Source organism: Drosophila sechellia, chromosome 2R (genome assembly GCF_004382195.2).
Source record: "Drosophila sechellia strain sech25 chromosome 2R, ASM438219v1, whole genome shotgun sequence".
Classification (NCBI taxonomy): Eukaryota; Metazoa; Arthropoda; class Insecta; order Diptera; family Drosophilidae; genus Drosophila; species Drosophila sechellia.
The window spans coordinates 19,332,659-19,355,417 of record NC_045950.1 but is presented as its reverse complement, the minus strand read 5'-3'; the positions used below and the strand labels follow the sequence as shown (position 1 = coordinate 19,355,417).

The 22,759-nt window shown below is 45.8% G+C and overlaps 4 protein-coding genes across 4 annotated transcripts; 3 read left to right on the top strand and 1 right to left on the bottom strand.

Annotated features, from left to right (window-relative positions):
• Positions 1-1,541: 1,541 nt before the first annotated feature.
• LOC6615688 lies at positions 1,542-2,784 on the bottom strand. The gene has a single exon (XM_002040023.2). It carries the CDS (start codon positions 2,733-2,735, stop codon positions 1,914-1,916), a length of 822 nt encoding a protein of 273 aa, XP_002040059.1. The 5' UTR covers positions 2,736-2,784; the 3' UTR covers positions 1,542-1,913.
• On the top strand, positions 2,002-5,993 carry LOC6615687 (aminopeptidase N). The gene is made up of 6 exons (XM_002040022.2): positions 2,002-2,088; positions 2,923-3,389; positions 3,447-3,602; positions 3,668-5,072; positions 5,128-5,630; positions 5,688-5,993. The coding sequence occupies exons 2-6, from the start codon at positions 2,932-2,934 to the stop codon at positions 5,902-5,904; spliced, it is 2,739 nt and encodes a 912-aa protein (XP_002040058.1). The 5' UTR covers positions 2,002-2,088; positions 2,923-2,931; the 3' UTR covers positions 5,905-5,993.
• A 13,478-nt stretch (positions 5,994-19,471) lies between these two features.
• Positions 19,472-19,990, top strand: LOC6615686. Its single transcript, XM_002040021.2, has one exon. It carries the CDS (start codon positions 19,504-19,506, stop codon positions 19,867-19,869), a length of 366 nt encoding a protein of 121 aa, XP_002040057.1. The 5' UTR covers positions 19,472-19,503; the 3' UTR covers positions 19,870-19,990.
• Positions 19,991-21,936: 1,946 nt separating this feature from the next.
• Positions 21,937-22,758, top strand: LOC6615685 (bromodomain testis-specific protein). Its single transcript, XM_002040020.2, has one exon. It carries the CDS (start codon positions 21,955-21,957, stop codon positions 22,756-22,758), a length of 804 nt encoding a protein of 267 aa, XP_002040056.1. The 5' UTR covers positions 21,937-21,954.
• Position 22,759: the final 1 nt, after the last annotated feature.

Sequence of the window (22,759 nt, the reverse complement as noted above, 5' to 3'; positions counted from 1 at the left end):
ACTTGGGCTCGCAGCTTTGTCTTGCAATTTGAGCTCCCACTAACTGGCCTCGATGCCCGTGATGGGTGCAGTTCGTCCTGCGCCAAATTCATCCAATTGCATTGCCATTACACTATACAAAGTTATGGCAATCTCTCTCCGGAGAATCATCGCCAGCGGAGCGCCGGGAAACAATGCGGGGCGTAGCCTCGGATTGAAACTATTGAGATTGCCGGCATCGAATTGCTAGTAAATAAAACGTCTGGGAAGCAACACCTCCGGCGCATCCTCGCACAATAGCATCCTTGGCGAGGGAGCAGTGACTGGAGCTGGAGCAGGAGCAGGAGTTGAGTTATGAACGTGCTGGGAGCAACAAAGCGAGCGAACACAACACCCGCAATCCTGCAGGAGCAGAATGGCTCAGGAGGAGGGCAGCCCGGCAAAGTAAATGTGCAAACATTTATTTATGTGGCCTGCCAAGGAGCACTTTAAAGCTCTGCAATCGCCCTGATTTCGGGAGGGGATTGCCGCTGGTTTATGTGGACTCCTGGTCTCCTGGAACTGGACTTGGCCAAACAAATGATTTGTGAAGGAGTACGGCGAAAAGTACGGCACCCGAAGAGCTGGATATGAATGCCACTTGTACTACTATGTAGGTTAGTATTTACTAGTGGTATTAATCAAGATTACCCAATTTAAAGAGCTAAAACCCACACCATACAATTACCTACTAAATTTCCATTTGAGCCCTTTAATATTCCCGCTTTCAGTAGAGTGAACGCAACTATCCTGTTTGCAAAAAGGACATGGAGTGGCATTAAGAGCCAAACGTCATTATTTGGCACACATTTGGTTTGTTTCTGCAGTCGCATTTCAATTTTAATGAGCACTTGAGAGTTTCATGTTTTTAGCCGTCACTTTAATTAACAACAAAAGTCATGATCTTGGCCTGGCCTGGCCAAAAAAGAGGCAACAAAGCGAGGGAAAGCTTAATATGTAGGAGCCCGGGAGGGGGGCGAAATAAAAAGACACATGAGGCCCGGAAAATTTCAAATGGAACTGCTGGCAGTGCTTCCTTCGCCTCCAAGGAACATGGGCCACATAAAAAGTCGTCGGCAAGTAGTTTTTACTCCTCCCTTCCCTTCGCTCCCTGGCCCTGGAAAATGGGTTGTTTTTCCCATTCGCATTCGCATTTTCCCGGCTTTTTTTTGGGCCACGTTGCTGCTGCTGGCGTTAAAAAAGCGGAAAATCGCAGCACATTTTTGCTTTTTAATTAAGCCCTCAATTTTTTATGTTCCATTCGAAAGCGACACGCCGTGATTTCGCAGCCCCACCACCCATCCCTCCCTTGGTTGCCAAAGGGGGCGAATCCTTGGACTCCGGCTGCAAGTAGTTAATAGTTAACTCTTACCCCATCTGGAGTGTAAATGCGCGTACAGGGGCTAAAAGCCCGCAGCCTGACAAATTACACTTACTTCGCGGCTTTAACTAAAAGGCAGCGTGCTCTTGGAGTTTTAATTACCTGATCCAAAAAGTTTATTCATTTCATTCATTTTGGATTCATATGTGTATGTAATAGCTCTTTATGTTCAGTAAGATGTAAGACCTATACTTCTCAGCTACTAATTGTAGGCCTCCTCGTATCTTCCGATTATGGTAATACAAACTGACGCACATTTATTGAAAAACTCATAGCAATTTAAAAATCACAGTGTTGGTAAGCCTCTCGACACACCTGTTCCAAGCCATAAATATGCCAGGTATCCCTCCCAGTGGATCAGTTCACTTCGAACCGTAATCGAGCGACGATCGGTGGATAGAGATCGCTGATAAAGTGGGTTTAACGCGAGGGATCGATGACCCGGAGAACGGCACGTGACTGAAATTACTCGAGTGCTCCAGTGACGACACCTTCGGAACGGAGACTTTGTGGGCTACTTCTGCCGAACCGGTTTCAGAAAGTCAATAACGCGCAGGTTCAGTGTTTTTGGACTGAAGCTGATCAGCTTGAAGCGCTGCACCTTGTAGGAGTCCACCAGCCAGCCACTGTCCTGATCTTCACCGTCAATATCCCGAGGATCCTGAGGATCGCCCAGTTCCATAGAGAAGGTGAGCACTATTTCGGCAATGGCCAGGCGGCAGTTGCTCGGCTCGAACTTATCATCGATTTGGGAGTTCACCAGAACGCTCTGAATACGCTGGAGCATTTCCTCCTTTTCCTGCTCGGTTCCGAGATCGAGAAGGTTGCGCAGGCCGATAAAGAGCATGTCCACCATGACGTAGTAGCGACCATCGATCCAGCGACGCACCACCCTTACAGGCAGAGCATGCCGCAGGTGTTCCCTCTGGAAGCGAACCAAACAGCAGTAGGGACTCCTCATCTGGGACAAGCCGTAGATGTCGGCCGATCCCCGCTCGGTGCAGCAACTCCGGATGCAGGGCCAGTCCGCTTGGCGCACTGCATCGATAATGGTGACCGCCGCCTGACGAGTGCCCTCCTCGAATCCGCCCTCGTCAAAGGCCACGCCCAGCAGGCGGCGGAGGCGCCACAGGCAGTACCGGTGTCGCAGGCCACTGAGCAACTGCATCACGCCGAGTTTCCAGCGGGGCAGTCTCCCTGTGAAAAGACTCACATTGCGGTGTGGCTGAAGTGCTGCGGGGCAGAGAGATTGGGATGTGTTTGACTTGCAGCCACCACCCCGCACTAAACACGAAATTTGGGAGGTGGACGAACCACGGAGAAACCTCGAAAACATATTCCAAACAAAGAAATGTTATCTAAATAATTTGGGAAACTAATATTAAATAAGCAAAGGCCTACCTGCATCTTAGCTCGGAATTGTAGGACTATAATCCGTGTTTTTCCACTGCCTAATCAGGGTTATTCATAACCTTTTTTATACCTTATCCATACCAATCCGTACCCGATCTTTCCCTTCTTAGCATCCCAACATGTGTCGGATTCAGCGAAGTCTCTGGATCTTGGGGATCTTCTTAATCGTTGTTCCTTCCATCAGAGCTGTCTACGAGGATTATCGTTTGCCCAGATCCGTGGAGCCTCTGCACTACAACTTGCGAATTCTCACACACCTAAATAGCACCGATCAAAGATTCGAGGGATCTGCGAAAATAGATCTTCTGGCACGGGAGACCACCAAGAACATCACCTTGCATGCGGCGTACTTAAAGATAGATGAGAACCGAACATCACTTGTTTCTGGCCAGGAAAAGTTTGGAGTCAATCGCATCGAAGTGAATGAGGTGCACAACTTCTACATTCTGCACTTGGGTCGGGAACTGAAAAAGGACCAGATCTACCATCTGGAAATGCACTTCGAAGCCGGCCTAAATGATTCCCAAAGTGGCTACTACAAAAGTAACTACACGGATATAGTTACTAAGGAAGTTCAGTGAGTTGTCTAATTCATATTTAATGAGACAAATGAATAACTTTTGTGGTGCTTCAGTCACCTGGCGGTCACTCAGTTCTCATCCACTTTTGCAAGGCAGGCATTTCCCTGCTTTGATGAACCGTCCTGGAAGGCAACCTTCAACATAACCCTTGGCTATCATAAGAAATACATGGGATTGAGTGGCACGCCTGTTCTCAGGTGTCAGGATCAGTAAGTAGCCCTATATTGTGAAGGGTTAGGAATGAAGTTCATGAAATGCTCTATTCTTATTCTAGTGATAGTCTTACAAATTACGTATGGTGCGATCACGACACTCTTCTCAGGACCTCGACCTATTTGGTAGCCTTTGCCGTCCATGATCTGGAAAATGCCGCCACCGAGGAGAGTGAGACCAGCAATAGAGTGATCTTTCGCAACTGGATGCAGCCGAAGCTGTTGGGTCAGGAAATGATATCCATGGAAATTGCACCAAAGCTGCTCTCCTTCTACGAGAATTTATTCCAAATTAACTTTCCGCTGTCGAAAGTCGACCAACTGACGGTGCCCACTCACAGATTTACGGCCATGGAGAACTGGGGACTGGTCACCTACAACGAGGAGAGATTGCCACAAAATCAAGGCGATTATCCGCAAAAGCAGAAAGATAGTACTGCCATCACGGTGGCCCACGAATATGCCCATCAGTGGTTCGGAAATTTGGTCACCATGAAGTGGTGGAATGATCTCTGGTTGAAGGAAGGTCCTTCTACCTACTTTGGCTACCTGGCCCTCGATGCTTTGGAGCCCGAATTGAGAAGAGGAGAGGGCTTTATATCAAGGGATTTGGCGAACTTCTTTAGCAAGGACTCGAATGCAACTGTGCCGGCCATCTCCAAGGAAGTCAAGGATCCCGCCGAGGTGCTCGGACAGTTTACGGAGTATGTGTACGAGAAGGGATCGCTGACCATCCGCATGCTGCACAAGCTGGTAGGAGAAGAAGCCTTCTACCAAGGAATTCGATCTTTTTTGGGACGCTTTTCTTTTGGTAATGTGGCCCAAGCTGACCTTTGGAATTCCCTGCAAACGGCTGCTTTGAAAAACCAGGTTCTTACGTCCGACTTCAACCTAAGTAGGGCCATGGACTCTTGGACCCTACAGGGTGGTTATCCCTTGGTAACCCTTATACGGAACTACAAAACTGGCGAGGTAACCCTCAATCAGAGCAGATTCTTCCAGGAGCATGGAATTGAAAAGGACTCATCCTGCTGGTGGGTTCCTTTGAGGTTCGTTAGGCAAAATCTACCGCACTTTAATCAAACTACCCCACAGTTTTGGTTAGAGTGTCCTTTACACACTAAAGTACTCCAGTTGCCCGATCTTCCATCCACTGACGAGTGGGTCATACTGAATCCCCAAGTGACCACCATCTTTAGAGTTAACTATGATGAGCATAACTGGCGCTTGATAATCGAGAGTCTGAGGAATGATCCCAATTCTGGTGGCATCCACAAACTGAACAAAGCTCAGTTGCTGGATGATCTCATGGCTTTGGCTGCAGTCCGGTTACACAAATATGACAAAGCATTCGATTTGCTGGAATATCTGAACAAAGAGCAGGACTTTTTGCCGTGGCAGAGGGCCATTGGTATCCTCAATCGACTGGGAGCCCTACTAAATGTTGCGGAGACAAACAAATTTAAGGTGAGCTTAAATAGACCTTTATTATTTATTACTTAAAGTCAATTCAATGTTACAGAACTACATGCAGAAGATGCTGTTGCCATTGTATAACCGCTTTCCAAAGCTATCAGGAATAAGAGAAGCGCAGCCCGCCATCAAGGACATTCCATTTGCACACTTTGCATACTCACAGGCCTGTCGTTACCACGTGGCTGATTGCACCAATCAGGCCAAGATTCTGGCTACAACCCACAGAACTGAATGTCAGCTGGAGCTGCCCTCCGATTTCCAAAAGGTGGCTTACTGCTCACTACTGGATGATGGCGGTGATGCAGAGTTCCAGGAAGTATTCGGACTGTTCCAGAACTCCACCAATGGATCGCAGAGAAGGATATTGGCATCTGCCCTCGGTTGCGTTCGCAACTTTGGAAACTTCGAACAGTTTCTGAACTACACACTTAAATCGGACGAGAAACTGCTCGGTGATTGCTATATGTTAGCAGTGAAATCCGCCCTAAATGGGGAACATTTGGTTTCTCCCACAGGAAACTATATTATCAGCCATGCCAAGAAACTTGGGTAAGCTACAAGTATTTTATTACTATATGTAACTTATTAACAATCCCATATTTTTAGTGAAAAATTCAAGAAGAAAGAGCTCACGGGACTTTTGCTCAGTTTGGGTCAAAATCTTCGGAGCTTGGAGGAAATTGATCGACTTAAGGCGCAGTTGGAAGACCTAAAGGAATTTGAAGAACCTCTGAAGAAAGCCATCTATCAGGGCAAAATGAACCAGAAATGGCAGAAAGATTGCTCCGGCGATTTTATCGAAGCCATAGAGAAATACTTATAGCATACTCATTCAGTAAATAATAAATAACAGTTTTAAGGTGATTAAAGTTTATCCTGATATCGAATAAAAGCAACTATTTATGAATCAAATAGGGTTATGCATTTAATGCTGCATAGTTTTAACACAATTCCTCCTCATTTTGTAGTCACAATTTAGGTAATTTTGTACCCTACTTTTGACCAACTTTCAAGGCAGCCACCTGTGTCAACCTATAATGGCCAAGACTCGGCGGGCTGTCAGGCTCCACGTTCTGGGTATTAATTAAGCCAATGGCGATGAAATCTTGTAGCCAGCACTGAAAGGAATGCGATTTGGGGTGGAACGAAAGGGCAGGGCACGGCAGGGGCAGGGCGGAGGCTCAAGGAGCCTGGCTGTCAGAAACGGGTCCTGTCAGGACCCAGTCCTTTGACTGGTGGATTGCCTGACACGGGACACACACCGACACCATTCGGCCATGCAGCAGCTCCTTTGTTTCGGCGGAGCTGCTTGGTCCTTTCTGGCATTTGACGTTTACACGGGTACGTCAAAATATGTACTTCTCACTGCCACTGCCACACTCACATCCACATCCACATCCGCATTCGCATCCACCGATGATGACATGTGGAAAGAACATGGAAATGGCGGCCCAGCATTAGGTTGTCCCTTTGTTCGCCGCTTCCAGCTGTTTGTCATCCGAGTGGACCCGGACTAGGAGTAGGATTCGGGATCGGGATCGGGATCCGCAACTAGCTGCCAATTAGATAAATTAATCGTCTGTAATTGATGTGCCGGGGGCCAAATGGAGTGCATTGCAAAAGTGAGACTTAGGGCGTCAATCAGGCGAAAGTATCTGTCAATTGCAACCAATTTGATGGCTTATTCAGTCGTGTACGATGCGCTCCTGCAGCTCCCAACCATCACGGATTATGCCATTTGTTTGTTGACTCCTTGGACAAACAATAAGGAATATTTAGCAGGACTTAGCTGGCAATCGCCCGGAGATGATGAAAGCTAATCCTATTGAGAGTTTAGCACGGTGGAGCATGCTAAATTGAAATTGATACAATTAATAGAAAATACTCCGGGGCGAAATGAACTATTCATTTCGGACATATGCATATTCATATTGCACTGCAAAGGCTGACGATGTAAATGGCTTAATATAATCTTTTTTTTAACTAGACTGCATAGTGCGAATCAAGGGCCGCGAAATATTGGCGCCCGCAATTAATGGACACTAAAGTTTATTGGAGATAAATTGCGCTGAATCAATCATCTGATGACCTATGGGTCAGCATGGAAGCCACTATGCGCTGCCTTATATTATATTTGCTGGGAAATGCATACATAAATGCAAATGCAAATGAAAAGTGGCCCTGTCAGAAAAATTAACGCTATTAATGCTTGTTAAAAGCGGTTATTAAATTAATTAAATGCGATGCCCAGCTTGACGTGCGTGTAGAACAGAAACTGAACAGAAACGGAGCTGAACAATTTGGTCCGGTGAATGTGCAAGTGTTTTTCGACATATTTCATGTTAAATATTTACGCCGGACATCGGAATTTAGCGCTCCTCTTAACTTATTTATTTATCACAAATTAATTGAATCCGAACGCCGGCAGAGGAAAATGCGACCGAAATGTCAAATGAAGTGCCCGATTGAAGTGTCCTCACAGAGCTGTGGAATGTGCTATCCAATTAAAGGGGTCAGTATCTAAAGACATTTTTCTTGCCCCATTATTTTCATGGAATCTGAAATACATATACACTCAGAGAAAAAAACCCTTTCCACGATCTCGCATTGAGAATTTTGATCTCGAATTCTAGCCAAGATCGATCTCAGCATTGTCAGATCGAGATCGCACCATTCTCATTTATCTCTCACTCTCATTTGTTCTTCCTGCCCCTCATTTCCCTCTTTAAAACATTGAGATCGTTTTCGTCTCAAAATCTCGAAATCCTTCTCATGACCGATCTCGGTTCTCTTCTGAGGGTAAGCTTTTTTGAATAAACGTTTTAATTCGGCTATTAACAGTTGAATTTGAGTTGAATAATAGCTTTCCAACTTGGTTGCGTATCTGCCATGCTCGAGGCTAGAGCCTAAGTAATTTGAGACGAAAGTGTGTGCCTGGGGCTGAGTTCCTGGTGCGGGATAGTTCTGGATTTAAGCTGGCTATAACCTGCATGCAATAGTCGGATCCTGCGGATGCGGCAGTTTGGCACACAATCGAGTTGCGAGCCTTAATTAATATGGATTCAGTGTCTGGCAGGGCAGGGATCAAATTATGTAATAGCCGCATTCAAATTAAATTTCTCGATGCGTGCCGTGTGGGTGTAGCTGTCCACCGGAGTTCGCCAAATGCATATCGAATGTACATACATACATATGGAGGGACTTGGGCTTCTGTTCACGTGGCAGTGACGCAGGCGGGGAGCGCCATTCGCTGTCCATTGGAAAATGGAAAATGGTCTAATTGCCCCTAATTGAATAGGACAAGCTCTCGACCCCCGGCCACCGTGCTGCCCCTTCAAGGGGACACATTATTTATGTGTAACTGCAATTGCAATTCAATTGGAGTGTTTAGATTATCAATTCCTGGCTTCGATTGTCGATTATGCTCTGTGGCCGGCAATCGGGTCAATTGCTACTCCCAAGGAGTTGTAAACGTGATTACCATTGTGTTCGCTACAAAGCGCTGTGGGTTTCATAAATTGATGGCCTTTGGTTTTATCACGGTTGCTCTCGATAGCTTTGTTCGATTGGAACGATAACGATTATTTCGATATATATGTGAAACATTAATAAGACGTTTGTTTTATGTGCGCGCCATTGACGGGCTAACAATAGCTTCTTTCTTTGCAAACAAACCTTTCATAACTTCCTGAATACATCACTCTAGAATGCATTTTAAAGCCCCCAATACAACTTGGAGCCCTTTCATTGCACTGACCTTTTCACCTGCCAAGTTTTCTTTGAAATTAAGCCCGTGACTGGGGAAATATATTTCAATTAGTGCACTTTTTTGCTATGGCAGCTTTGTTGCTTCATTGTTCTTTGGCTTTCGGATTTTCCATTTTCCATTTTCCGTTTTCGTGCTGTGCAGCTTGTTTGTTTGCTTTCGATGGGAGATGTCGATGCTTTTTATTGTCTAACTTGTGTATTACATTTTGTTGATGTCGTAAATTAAGGCAGCTCGGGCGGTGGGTGGAGGGGTGGCATTGTTCGTTGTTTTAATGCCGCCAAGGGAAAATAAATTCATTAAAAACTTTTTGCCAATGTGAAAATCCTTTTTATTGACTTTGGCCGGTTTGTTCGGTGGTTGCGTGTGCAAATATTTATGCAAATATGCACTGGCTAGCATGTTTTGATTGTGCGGAGTCTGTTGCATATTCACAATCCGAGCTGAATCGATTTGCTGACCAAATGCGAGTGTTTCCCGCCTCCAGCTGCCCGCTCTTGTCTACTCATAATCAGAATGAAAAGTTTTCTTACTTCACTTTACATTTATTGCTTCCTTCCCCGGGCCTCGGTGCTTTTGTTTGAGTTCTGTTGGATTCTGGGCGAAAGAAATAGAACGTGAAAACTATTCCTTGCTGGCGCCTTCAGGCTGCGAGACATTCAAGAAAGTTGCCACAAAAGTGGAAACGGGACCAGAAGCCCAAAAACTTCCCCTTGACCGGCCAACAGAGAGGCGGACGGACTTACGGGCGGACAGAGCCGCAGGGTCAGGAGGGGGACACAGAGATGGCAACTTACAAATTTAGATTACGAGGCAAGCACAATTGCCACACATGTTTGCACAAATGCTGGCAGGATTGTTTAATTTCGTTTAATTAAATTGCAAATATTTTATTGCTGCACTTGCAACAGAAATGCGCCTTGTAGAGTTTAAATTTGTGTGGCGCCATCTGGCACAGGCAACTGGCACTAGAAGCTGCGTGTGTGTGTGTGCTTCAATCTGTGAGTGCGTAAAAGCATTAGTAAGCACTTTAAAGTTTTAAGTACTTGGGATAGCAAGTTATTGGAGTTAATATTAAAATCGAAATTTAGGAGATTTGATTTACAGTTGAGAGTATTTTTTGTAAGTATTTTTACATTCATTCTCCTGTTTTTATTCTTGAAATAATATTACACTACCCGCATTTTATTCACTTGACTGGGTAATTGTGGTGATGGTTAATTTCCATTAAATCGATAAGCAATCATCGAAATGGAATCACTCGACACCTCAATAAATATTGAGAGTGTCAGCCACTTGATGCTAATGCAAATTCGACTCGCCTAAGTCATGTAACCCATGTCCATGCCCATGCCCATGCCCAATAATTCACTTGACCACCTCAACGAGCACTTGATTGGCTCCACTTTGAGTGGGTTGTGACCTTGGCAGTGCAAAACGGCAACCACTCAGGACAACATTGGCAACAAAAACAGAAACGAGTGGCACTGGCAGTGGCAGGGGCAACGGCGTCGAGTTGCCTGCTCCTCGGACCACGTTCTCCTCCTTTTTCCAGCCACTTTCTACAGCTCTTCTACGTGTTTCTTTTAAGTCCTCCTTATAGTTGATTCCGTTGTTGTTGTCGAGTTTCTGTTTACCCCCGAAGACAACGCAAGCAGAGCGTCTGAGGAAAAACACTTTTAGCACGCATCGAAGGAAAACCAATAGAGCCAACAGCCGGGCTCCAAAGTCCAAGCCCATGAAGGGGAAGACCAACTCCACCTTTCCACACCTGCCTCCTGGATAGACTAGAATGGAAAACCATTTCAGATGCTTGCCATGTAATCCACACATTTGGGGCGATGATTGGCTTAATTTGATGAAACTCTTAATTTAGTATATAGTTTTTACTTTTGATGGAAGCTAATATTTTGTATTTTGAATGTTACATCAACCATGCCAAAGTGAATGTAATTCTCTGGGATTTTCCTTTGGCTGTTGGTCAAAAAGTATTTTCCGAGCACTTTCCACACCCATCAGCACATGATACTGGTGTACAATCGGTCTAATCTAGCTTCAACTTTCGTTTGGGAAAACTCCGCTGAACAATGGATCCACCAATATCCCTTTTTGGCCCCCATTAATCCCCCATGACAACTCGTAAAATTTTAAAGCATATTTACGGGCGGCTGCTCATTATTTTGATGCGCTTTGGCAAATCCATGCATACACAGCGAGAAAAGGATGAGTGCTTGGGTGGGGGCTATCATGGTGGGTGGCGGAGTGCGGAATGACACGAAAACTGGAACCTAAACTGGGACTGCGATGCATATATGCATATTAAACAGACCGCTTTCATTCGCCGGCACATTCTGACATCAAATTTGATTGTCTGCACACAGCTCCTCCCTATTCTATATCCCGGAACCCCTCCCCCTTTTTTCATCCCCCATTGCCCCGATGCCCCATGGTGAATGCATATGCATGAAACGGCATTATTTCGATGCTGCAAACAATAGACCAAAAGATCCAAATCTCTGCTGCTCCTGCTCATGCTCCTCGTTCTGTTCCTGCTGTTGCTTTTGCGTGTGCTCCCCTGCTCCTGCTGCCGCTGCAAATGGGACAAAACAACGCGTCATCCTGCCATTCTGGGTGCACTGCAAGAAAATCGTGGGTAGGTGCGGAATATAGGCTTGGAATACATTTGTCATGAACAACCGTAATGGATCACTGTCCCTTTGATTAGCTACGCCATCAAATGCTACATGAGTTTCATGAGCCAATTGGTTTCTCCCAGCGTACAACGCCCGCTGGGAGGTCCTGCCACCCAACACAGGATGTTGCTGGTGGGGAGGACTTGGCCACAATTCATGCGGCTGCATTCGCCTAAGCGCCAAATATTAATGACGCTCCGTCGACGATGACGAGCTCTGAAATATCATCAGCAGCGCTGGGTGTTGATTTTAATGAGAGCCCGAAACTGAGGAGATCGGGTATGTCGTTGCGATGGAATGGAATGGGGCGGGCTGGGCCAACGCCATCAGTTCTTCCTGTTTGGTCCTCGAAATTAGGGGTGTTTATTATTTTTGATGGCCGGCACGCGTTTTGCGAACACGCCGCTGCACACAATAAAAAGCAAGCGGAAAACGGGAGACAAATAGCCCGTGGAAGGGCTAAAAAGTGCCATTGTTTGGGCCTCAAATTGATAGCGCGTGTGCAAATTTCTGGCTTTTGTTCCTTGACTGCTTTACTTTTTGCTTATTGCCTAATGACTCGCTTCTTGTCCCGCCGCTGTCCTTTCGAGTCCTTTGTTTTTGCCCAGGGATACCCCTTCTCGCAGGACAAAGACTTCGTGGGTGTGAAAAGCCAAACAGACGCGCTGCACAAATTGATTTGGCACCCCGAGAGATTCGCTTGCAGCGATAACTTCAAAAAAAGGAGTAATGTTAATAGCAGGTACACGGAGAGAAACCAGAAACTACTTGCTCACACTAGGGTATTTAAAAACATGTAGTATTTAGTAGCTTTTAGATACACCATACTAATTTATTTATCATTTTACATTAGAGCTGCACAGCGACTTTTGGTTTTACAGTGTCCTCCAAAAATCTTCGCCGTGCTGTGGCGATCTGGCCAAATGGCACGTTCTGCTTCCTGTTTTGAGTGGGTTGAATGGGTTGGAGGAGTTGCTGTCGAAGGTGAAAGTGCAGTGCTGAGTCCTCCCACTCAAGGACGCAATTAGCGCAAATCAGGCGACGTCGGATGGTCCTCGGGGTACCAATTTGGCGCTTAACTTGCAATTGAGGAACACATGCTCACCAGCTGGGCTAATGGAGGAATGAGTGGAGTCGCTGGGATGGAAACGGAAGAGTCATAACACAAGCAAACAAAAAGGGGCTTTTTCCGCACGCTTCGATTGCCAAATTGCTTAAGGGCAAATTAGAAAATGGGTACTGGTCGCTGATGGTTTGAACCTGTTCAGATATTTACACTTAAAACTAAGAGTATGCTATATAAGATAGGGATTATTCCAACATATCATAGCATAGCTTTGCGAAATGAAAGACTCCTCTTTATTAATGCAGTTTCGGAGTTTATTTCACTAATTTTCACTAATGTTTAGTAATAGGGGGGAAGCATTGCTCCTTCTTCAATGCGGGTTTACTTCCTCCACTGTGCTGCTCCTGCTGCCGCTGCTGTTAAGCATTCTTATCGCCGTTGGTAGCATTTCCGTTCCTTCTTACTCGTGCATTTTTCATTTCCGCCTCTGCGTCGCGGCATTTCCCTTCATTTTTCACACATTCAGCGTGCAAACCCCCGCCCGCCCGCTCCACTGCCGTATATATTTCGCATTTATATTATTTTGTAATGTTTATTTCACTTTGAGAGCCCGCTCAGGAAGGCCCGCCCACTCCCCAGCCTCCACTCCTCCTGGCTTTGACACTTCGGTTAAGCCTTTAAGGGATTGAGTCTCCAGATAGCGGAATCCTCGCCATGGAACTTGTGGCTTAAAGTGCGGAAAGTCTTGCTTTCACTTGGTATAATGGTGGTCTTACTTCAAGTTTGAAAATATAATATTTCGAATAGTTTTCAAGTATTCCAACGCTGAACCTTTAAGAGTAAAGTGCTTGGCAGTATGCATATACCCACCCATTCGCCAACTTTTCTCCACAGCCTGTCCATTATGATTGTTGTCGTGTGGAAAATATTGTCTGGTCGACAATTTCGGGTAACATTGTTGTTGGGCGCCATTTCGCAGACCGCAGACAACGTGGGAATAAATTTGGAATGGGAATGAAAATGATGCCCATTGTCATTAGAGGAGGCCTTCGCAGTCAGAAATCTCTGGCTACGGCAATGGCAATGGCCATTTCCAGAAGTTGACTATGGCAGCCAAAATGGCAATTCCAGAAATTACTATTTGCATTATTTTCACGACAATGCCACGGCCAATTCATGGCAAATAGAACGGAAGCGAGTCCAAGCGGAGAAAATAAGGGAAATAGGGGAAAATCTGGGCAGGCGGATGGAAGCAGCTGCTACAATTGACGGCGTCTGGGGAAAGATGAAAATTGATTTTAATGCCAGAAATTATGTTATTTGCGCATGTTATGGACATGCGGCAAAAAAAGGCTCATAAAGGCAATCCGGAGCGGAAGCTCCGTAGCACTTGGCCATAAGTCCCACCCCCGCCTCGCACAGCCCATAATTATTATGATTATGAACTCGACCAAATTACAAACGACTTACGTGTGAATGCGTTGAGAACTCATCTCCTCATCATCCCCTTCGGGATTGGGAGCTCCTACCAGAGCATCTAAGCAGTCGGAGTGCGACAATCATTGACTGGCAGATAGCGGAAATTGGCGACTCGAGTTTATCGATTGCTAATGGATATAAGACAATCCAGTGAATTGGCCAACTGCTTGGGTAAATAATATTGAATTAAGGAAGGTAGCTTTAAGAAAGGCAGCAGCTACAGCTGGTTACATCAACTTTTTAATATTTAAGGAGCATGTTTTTGAATTTAATGTGTTTAATCCTATGGGGCTTACAAAACCACTTACGCCATGGGGCATATCGCTTAACCGCTTTGTCAACAATTTATTTGGCCAATTCGCTGGTCAAACAATTCCCAAGTTGATGCAATTAAGGCAAATGCATAAAAAAGCGAAAGAATCGCAGGACGAAGGCGACGCGCAAATAAGCCGGGCTAAGAACCAACCAACTTTTGCTGGCCGCATCATAAAAGCGGCGGTCGCAATCTGCTGCGTCTTCATTTCTGCGGCGCCACCGCTCGGAAAACCCCCTAAAAACCACCCAAACCACCCACCCCCACCATTTTCCCATCCGTGCGGAAAAACTTTGCGACGTCAAATTGCATTCGACTCTGTGTTTAATTTGTGTGATTTATTTGTTCAGCCTGCTGGCCAAGTTTTTGGTTGGCTTTTGGTTTCGGTTCGGGTTCGTTTTTTGGCCTTTACTTATCTGGCCGACTGACGATGACTCCTGATTTCTGGCCGGGATTGGCGGGGAGTGGGCGCTGGCTATTGCCTGGTGATCTTGGGAGCAGTTCTATTCTATTCGCTATTCCGGCTTCCTGATTCCGGGCCATAAATCAAAATAAAACTTTGTCACTTGAGCTTTTGACTTGCGAAACTTGTGGTTGTGCCTCAGTTCGGCCCCTCCCCGCCCGGCCCCCAAATCGATTTCAAGTTTATGTTGCCGAAACAATAACAATAAAAATTGACAATGCCGAGGCGACGGCGGCTCATAAAATTTTATTGCAAAAGGAAACGAACGCCATTGACATACGCAAACTGATTCGCACCGCCGCTCCCCGGGGGAATCCCCAAACTCCGGTCTCCAAGCGGCGGCTCCGAATGCCAAATGCGAAATCAATGTCGTGGTTCCTTAGATTCCCCCTTGGGCTCCCGTTCCCCATTTCATCCTCCATTCACGACATTCAGCAGTCCCCATTCCATCGCTCCATTTATTCTATTTGCATGTTGCATTGGTGTTCCCTGACTTGGAGAAGGTATATTCCTTGGCTCGCCCCTTGTGTAGAATGGATATCAAGCTAGATATCTAGGAGCATGCCAGATATAAAGAGTAAGTTCCCTTACACCAACGTTTTCTTTATATTTTGTTCGGACAGCTTTCCATTGATTTTATGTTCATTTATATTCCAGGGTATCCAGGCTTCGGTTAATCCGCCACTGAACTTGCGTTGTTTTGTTTCATATGCTGTTGTTGCCGCACATGATTTGCCTTTCAATCGAGCGGAGAGCGTGCCCTCGCGTCCTTGCCCCTCTTTAGCTCCCCAGCTCCGCAATCCGGCATCCCCCATTCCGCTCAAGCCGCAGGGCACATTGCTCCAAAAATGTCAAAGTGCCGCCGCTGACACCGCTGGGCCTTTGTGGTGGGTCGGGAGTGGGTGGCAGGCGGTGGGTCTGGAGTGGGTGGGAAGTGGTGGGTGGAGGCCATGACAAGGGCGCGAGGATGTTAAACATGAGCGCGTGTGTGTGTGTGTGTGACACCCGCGAGAAATGCCTCGCATTTTTCCTCTTTTTGACCCACTTTGCTTTGTCGTCAGCAATGTGGCTCCTGTCGCAACTCCGTCTCCTGTCTGCTCGTCTCCTATCTCCCATCTCCCCGTCTCCGGATCGCAACGTGTCCTGCGTCCTGTCTAGTGGTCCCTTCCCCCGTCTCGCATCCCGGCATGTGTCACTCGGCAAGCGTTTAAATTGGGCTCCTCCCTGGCCACAAACTATATTCGGAATATATGCCAGTATGTCGGGTTCGCCTTGTTTTGCCGGTCGCCTTTGTGCCATATTTTCACAAATTGAATTGGCCATGTCAGAAATGAAAGGATGCAGCTATGAAAATTATGCATTCAAATTTTTCAACCAAAACTATTTTCGCAAAAAGTTTGCCGCATATGCCACGGGAGCTTAGAGTCAAAGAGGCAGGTCCCAAGTACAGTTGGACACCAATAGATCGAACTTTATCACAGTACTATCCTCACATATAGTCAGCATCGCCCCATCGATATGGTAATAGTAGCTTCACACTGCTTAGATGCTGGTCTTATCATCCCTTCCTCTCATTTGCAGATGCCAGTTCGCTCCACAAAGGGTCGATTGTATTTTTCCGGGTGTCCACTGCCCGATGCTCATCCCCCCAGCCCACTAGGAGCCCATCTGCACCGTAATAAAGTTATTATGCATTCGGGACAAGGCGAACCCGACTAGACTGAGCCACTTCTCCAGCTCGAAAATGTGTGTGTGCATGTTGGGGAGTGGGGCAGACCACTTCTGGTCTGGAGTGGGCTACAATCCGACGTCGCCCCGACAACCCGACACATGGCACTTGAGCAAATTTGCATAATAGAAATTAAAATGGATTTTAACATTTCTGTTTTAGATTATGTTCAGTGGCTGCCTGGAGATGGACGGCGGACCAGGAGCCTTGGAAACAGATTGATATTTTTGCCTGTGGTACTACCATGCATGGTAGTAGTTGGTCCAGTGGGTCACGCTCGTGGGGCATCCACCAGCTAGCCAGATAGCCCCACTTCAACATGTATGCAAAAATTACCGAAAACCACATGCTCAAACATTGAAACCAAACATTCCATTTGATGATCTTAAATATATCTATTATTTACTTAATGAAAATATTTACTCAATCTCTGCTGCAAAAGATTTCCTGCTCCAGATGGCCATGTTCTCCGGCTGCTCAGGTGGCGACCCACTGCTCCTTGGGTCTCATTTGCGTAGGCCTGGAAACTTTCTCCGCCGCCATTGCAAATCCCCAATGGTTGGCTCCACTTTCGCTGGCATTAAAGCAACTTTTAAATAATGCAGCAGCGAACTCACTGAAATTCTGGCTTAAATGCCTTGATTTGGACTCGCAACCGAGCGAGGAAGCCGAAAATTGGGGGTCAGAGGCCACTGGGGGGTGGATTCTGCTCGGTGGCAAACATATTTGCTTAAACTTTAGCATGTTGTCCTTTAGCATTTTTAGCCATATTTGCTGCTGCAGTTCTTGGCCTTGTAACATTTTGTGGCCAAATATTTTCAGCGCTTGGACACAAGCCAAAAATGGGATATGGGAAGCATGGGGAAACTGGAGCGGATGGGGGTTCAAAAATGTGTGGAATAAATAAGCTCTTAAATTCTTTTGTCATATGTGTGGCTGCCGGGGTTTTGTGGGGCTGAAAGCCACTTTTGAAATAATTTACCAACAAATTTGTTAGTTGAGTGTTGATTATGGCTTATAATGCAGCATAATTTCACAAGAATGTTAAGCTCAAATTTAAAATGCTCAATAGCAGCCTTCACACTTTTCTACTAAGTTTAGTTTAGTTAAATATATAAACATTGAAAAATGGTACAGAAGCCCAGACAGAAAATGGTTTCCTCTTTATCGTTCTGGGATAATGGGAAACTGTGAAGAAATCCTTCTCCAATGTTGCTCTTTTTTCCGCCAGTTTGAGCCGCTTATGGAGCATTGCTGCTGCTGCCACTAGGAATATGGTTGCTGCGGATCTTGATGTTGCTGCTGCTGCTTTTGTCCTGCTGCTGCTGCTGCCGCTGGACATGTGGCACAGTCGGTCGTCGAGGAGACGGAAGCACTCAAGGAGCTTATGCATAGGAGGGCGTATCCTTTGGTAAATCGATGTCCTGCTGCCTGCTCCTCACAAGTCCCTTATTTCGCCTGGATGGAGCAGAGTGGCAGCTGGGCCAGCGGAGAGTGCCTAACCTTGAACTTCAAAGGACTGACCTCAGCCAAAGGAGGTGGGAGAGCTTGCTGTGTTTTCACTCGCTTTTCACAGGCAATTTCAGGCCGTAAATTAGTTTTATGTTGCTCGATTTTGCTTTTATTAAATTACCTTTTTCATGATTACTTGCAAACTTCATTTGGAAAAATGCCTGCCGACGGAAATAGCCAACGAGGTCGAGTCTGTGCCGCAATAATTTGCGCCATTTTGTAATTTCAGTGCGCTCCCTGCTCCTTGCTCTTGCTGCTTGGTCCTTCGTCCTCGGTGATGCTCCTCCGTCGTTTTCGCTTCCGCCGCTTTGGGTCGAAGACCTAATAAAGTGCTCGAGACTCCAACTTTCCCGCTCCCGCCAATCCGGAGCCGCACAGGTTAATTATCATTGGTGTAATTTAGTGGTTCGGCTGCCGAAAAGGCTTTCCATTTTAATTTATTTGGCCAGCAAAAGGATTAGATTAGATTCCCTGATAAATGGCCGCCAACTTGCTAGCTAAATAGCAAAATCACTCGCTCGATTCGGGGCGCTAATTGAGTTTATTCTGAAAGCCTCCATACCTCGAATCCAAAAACCTAAATTGCAAACCAACTAATTATCATATTCCTCTGTGAAAGTTTGCTACTCATGAGGAGAAGACAAGAAACACATTTCAAATCGTCTGAAATCGATATATGTCCATTTACCAAAACATCTTACTGTGAACCCCGTCAAAATAGAAGAACATGCAACTTGTCACTTATGACGCACGAAGATATATTTCGTCTTCTTGTTTGTCTATATAAACTGTAAGATTGTTTGGATTGAGTAACAGGTTGTCACTTGTTTTTAATTAAGTTCTTGTAGATAACCAGCCTTAGAATTGGATTTGGCAATAAGAAGTACTTTGTCACTGTTTACTCTACAATATAATTGACTAGCATTAATTAATTAGAACTTGCATTACTTGATGGTGAGGCAAATATAAACCCAGCTTCATTAGTCAAAGGTTTCACTTTCTCCGAAAAAATCGCATTGGATGCAACTAAACCTGTTTTGCTTAATGATCGCTCCTCGTTAATTAAGTGATGTATTCTGCCAGACAAGAAAATACGAAAGTTCCTAAGATCATTTCAATCGCTTTTGAAACCCCACACATTGTAAAAGGGCAGGCATTTCATAGTCGATGGACTAGTTTTCCCAATAATCATTCCGTTTTCATTGTGTGGCAAGATAGAATGCATCTTGTTCGTGATAGCGTTGCGTGGGTGTTACAGATACTTCTCTATCTTGTCCACTATCGATTTAGGCCATCAGATGGGTTACATTTACAACTCAGGGCGGCCCTATATAAACGAATCGCCGTATTGCCCTAGCAAACAGTACGCTTTCATCTCTTCCCAAAAAAACAACCTCTAAGATGTACCTCTTTGCCGTTTTCCTGCTCTTGGTCGGCACTCACATCTGCTTCATCGATGCGAACTTCGGCAGCGGAGAAGGAAATGACTACACCTACGGCACCCAGGCAACGACGGATACCCTCATCGCCAGTGAGACCGTAACCAAGTCCAAGGCGTTGCTGGGAACCACCACGAAGACATATACTCTAACCCAGGCGGGAACTGCAAAGACCATCACCTACATCAAGATCACGGATCTAAAGAGAATGCGTGGAGCCACTGCCGAAATCACCTCTGGTGGAGTGGGATCCACGACAGTCACGATCAAATTCACCTCTGCACGGGGAGCTGGCATCAAGTCCCAAGTGGTGATATACGGATCCTAAGTGCGTTCGATCCACTGGGTTCTATATTATTTAATTACGAAAGAATTGTGTTCATTTAACAACTAGATGATGTTCATCAGTGTCACGTTCATGAAATAAAGATGTTTAAACTAGAGTTCAACCTCAATGGTTTCTTCAAGTGAGAAATAGTATGTGCAATAGATCCAGTGATATAATCAATTCCAAACTTTGGTTTGTTAATTTGTAGCCAAAAACGGTAAATTACTGCACTAGCTAAATTGAATTCAGGCGTTGCATAAGTAAATGCTATTAAGATACTATCGCGTACATACCTATAGGTACATATTTACACATATATATCATATGCATGGCAGTATAAATCAACAGCGGCACAGCCATTCCACCGAAATGCGAAATCCGACTGCTGACAAGTGTCACCGGGAGATGCTATGACAAAGTGTCAAAAGAATGTTTGACATCTGACTGGCTGTCTCCGTCTCTTTCGCTCGAATAGCCCCTCTCGCTCGCTCTGCCGTGCGAGGGCAGTGTGTGTAGCCTGTCCAAATGTACATTTCTCATATCGCCTCGGCGTCCTCGTCTGCTGGTTCTTCCCTTCCCCCTTTCTGCAGGGCTTTCATATTGCCGCCCTTTTTTTTTATATTTATCCATATATTGCCCAGTTCCAATGGGATGCGGGATGGCCAGGTAGGGATTCGTTCGCAGGTGGCAAGTGGGTTTGGGGCAAGGGATGTGCTTGCCTCTGACAGCCTCACACGTTTCCTTTGCGCCCCCCTGGCGATCCTTTTAGCACCTGGCCCAGTACCTGGGTGTATAATTTCATCTGCCAACTGATTGAGTGTCGCAGTTTTACTTGTGTGAAAAACGAACAAGATTTTTATCTGGAAATCGGCAATAGAGAGCGGCATGTTTGCCGTGAAATGTGAAGTGAAGTTCTGTCCCACTGGCATATCGACAAGATCAAAGGAAATCGTGTGCTAAGGGCTCGCATATGGGATTTCAGCTACATGTGATATGCATAAAAATATCACTCATATCAATTAATTCTAGGTCAGAAGCATCCAAAGCGAATGATCTTGCAAAAAAGTGGATATATAAAAAAGATAGGGTATAACTTTATCTATATTGCTATTTGGTATTTCTGATTAGATATATTTTAAATATACTTTGAAGATTAATCTCTTTTTCTTTAGTTTTCGCAAACTCAGTGCGTAAAGTCTCCAAACTTGGGGTTGAAGGTCAAAATCCGAAGCAGATGATGCCCAGAGGTGAATCCCCATTCGCAAGTGGGTCAGTGGAGTGCAATCCCAATTGACCCACTCGCAGGACCATTCCCCCAAAGGCCCAACAGCAGACTGAAGAGGCGCCCCAAGATGTGGCCAAGACCTGGTCCGCGATTGCCACCCAATTTGCAACATTTTGTGGCAGGTAATTTAACAGCGTGAGAAAAGAGGTCTCCGTAAATCAGTTGCTCTCAGTTGTGGATCGTAAGCTAACAGAGGGAGAGAGCCACAGGAACAGGATTTCCCCTCATGCCTGTGGAAGCCAACTTAACAGAGTGGCTTTAAACGGGATTTCGATTTTACTTTTGTAAACCCAACTTGTTGACTGCCCAAATGAAAGCCCTGCAAATATTTGCCCAAAAATGATGTATATTGTGTGTCCTAACAAAACTTTTATGCTAACGAAATATTTCGCCACTCTAAAATAGCAAACGTCAGCGGTTGACCATAAATATTTTCGCCCCCGCAGCTCGATGGGGATTTTAAATACGTTTACCGGAAAAAGGACTGTTTGCACGGGTCTCGGAATTAGATTAACCATCCTAACTTCAGGATTGAGGCAAAGCATTCGGGCCAAAGGACCGCACTCCCACACAAAATTTATGGAAATACATTCCTGGCCGGATCCACTTGCATAATTAACTGAATTTGTTTGCTGCCCCAACCGCATTTGTGGATTGACTTTTCTGCTCGGATTGAGGTGGCAATCCCACAAGTTTTCATAAGCTAAAAATATCATCGTACAGGGCAACCCTGAGTCGAATTGCGTTCAAGCTGTCAAAACGGTAGAAATTATTATAGAATTTTCCGATTTTTTTCTAGAATGGCTGCAAAACAAGAGACTGAACGGTCCTCGCCGGAAATGAACGCCTGCAAGGTGATTATGAAAAGGTTGTTTTCCAATACCTATAAGAATATTGCTTGGGTTTTTTACGAGCCACTGGATCCCCAGCTGCTGGGCCTCCACGATTACCATGAGATTGTCCAAGAACCCATGGATCTGTCCACCGTGAGGCATCGTTTGAATACGGGTTGCTATCTGAATGCCGTGGATTTCGCCAAAGACATTAGGCTGATTTTCTACAACACCTATCTGTACACGAATCCCGATCACCTCTGCTACCACATGGCCAAACAGCTGCAGATCATCTTCGAGGATATGTTCTCCCATGTGCACCTCTACATCTGCTCCGGCAGTAGAATGCGCGCTGAAGAAGTGACGTCCTCCTCCTGCTCCTCATCATCGTCGGAGAACGATGTGAGCTCCCCGGAGGTGTACTCCACCCGCATAATGGGTGCGCCCCCCGAATGTACTCCGACCCCCGAATGTACTCCGACCCCCGAATCGACTCCGCCGGCACCCTTGGGAACTTCGGAGCAGCAGGAGCCGTTCACAGCCGAGGAGGACCTTGATCTGCACGCCAAGATTCAGCAGCTTGACGGCGAAGTGCTGCTCCACGTGATCCATTTCATCCAACGCATGGAGGGCGCCGAGTACTGCAACAAAGAGCTGGAGTTCGACATCTGTAAAATGAAGGTGCACACCAAGCGCGGCATCCTGGATTATTTGGCCAACAAGGGGTTCACCGGCAAAAGAGCGGTCTGCACCAAGCCCAAATATAACTAAG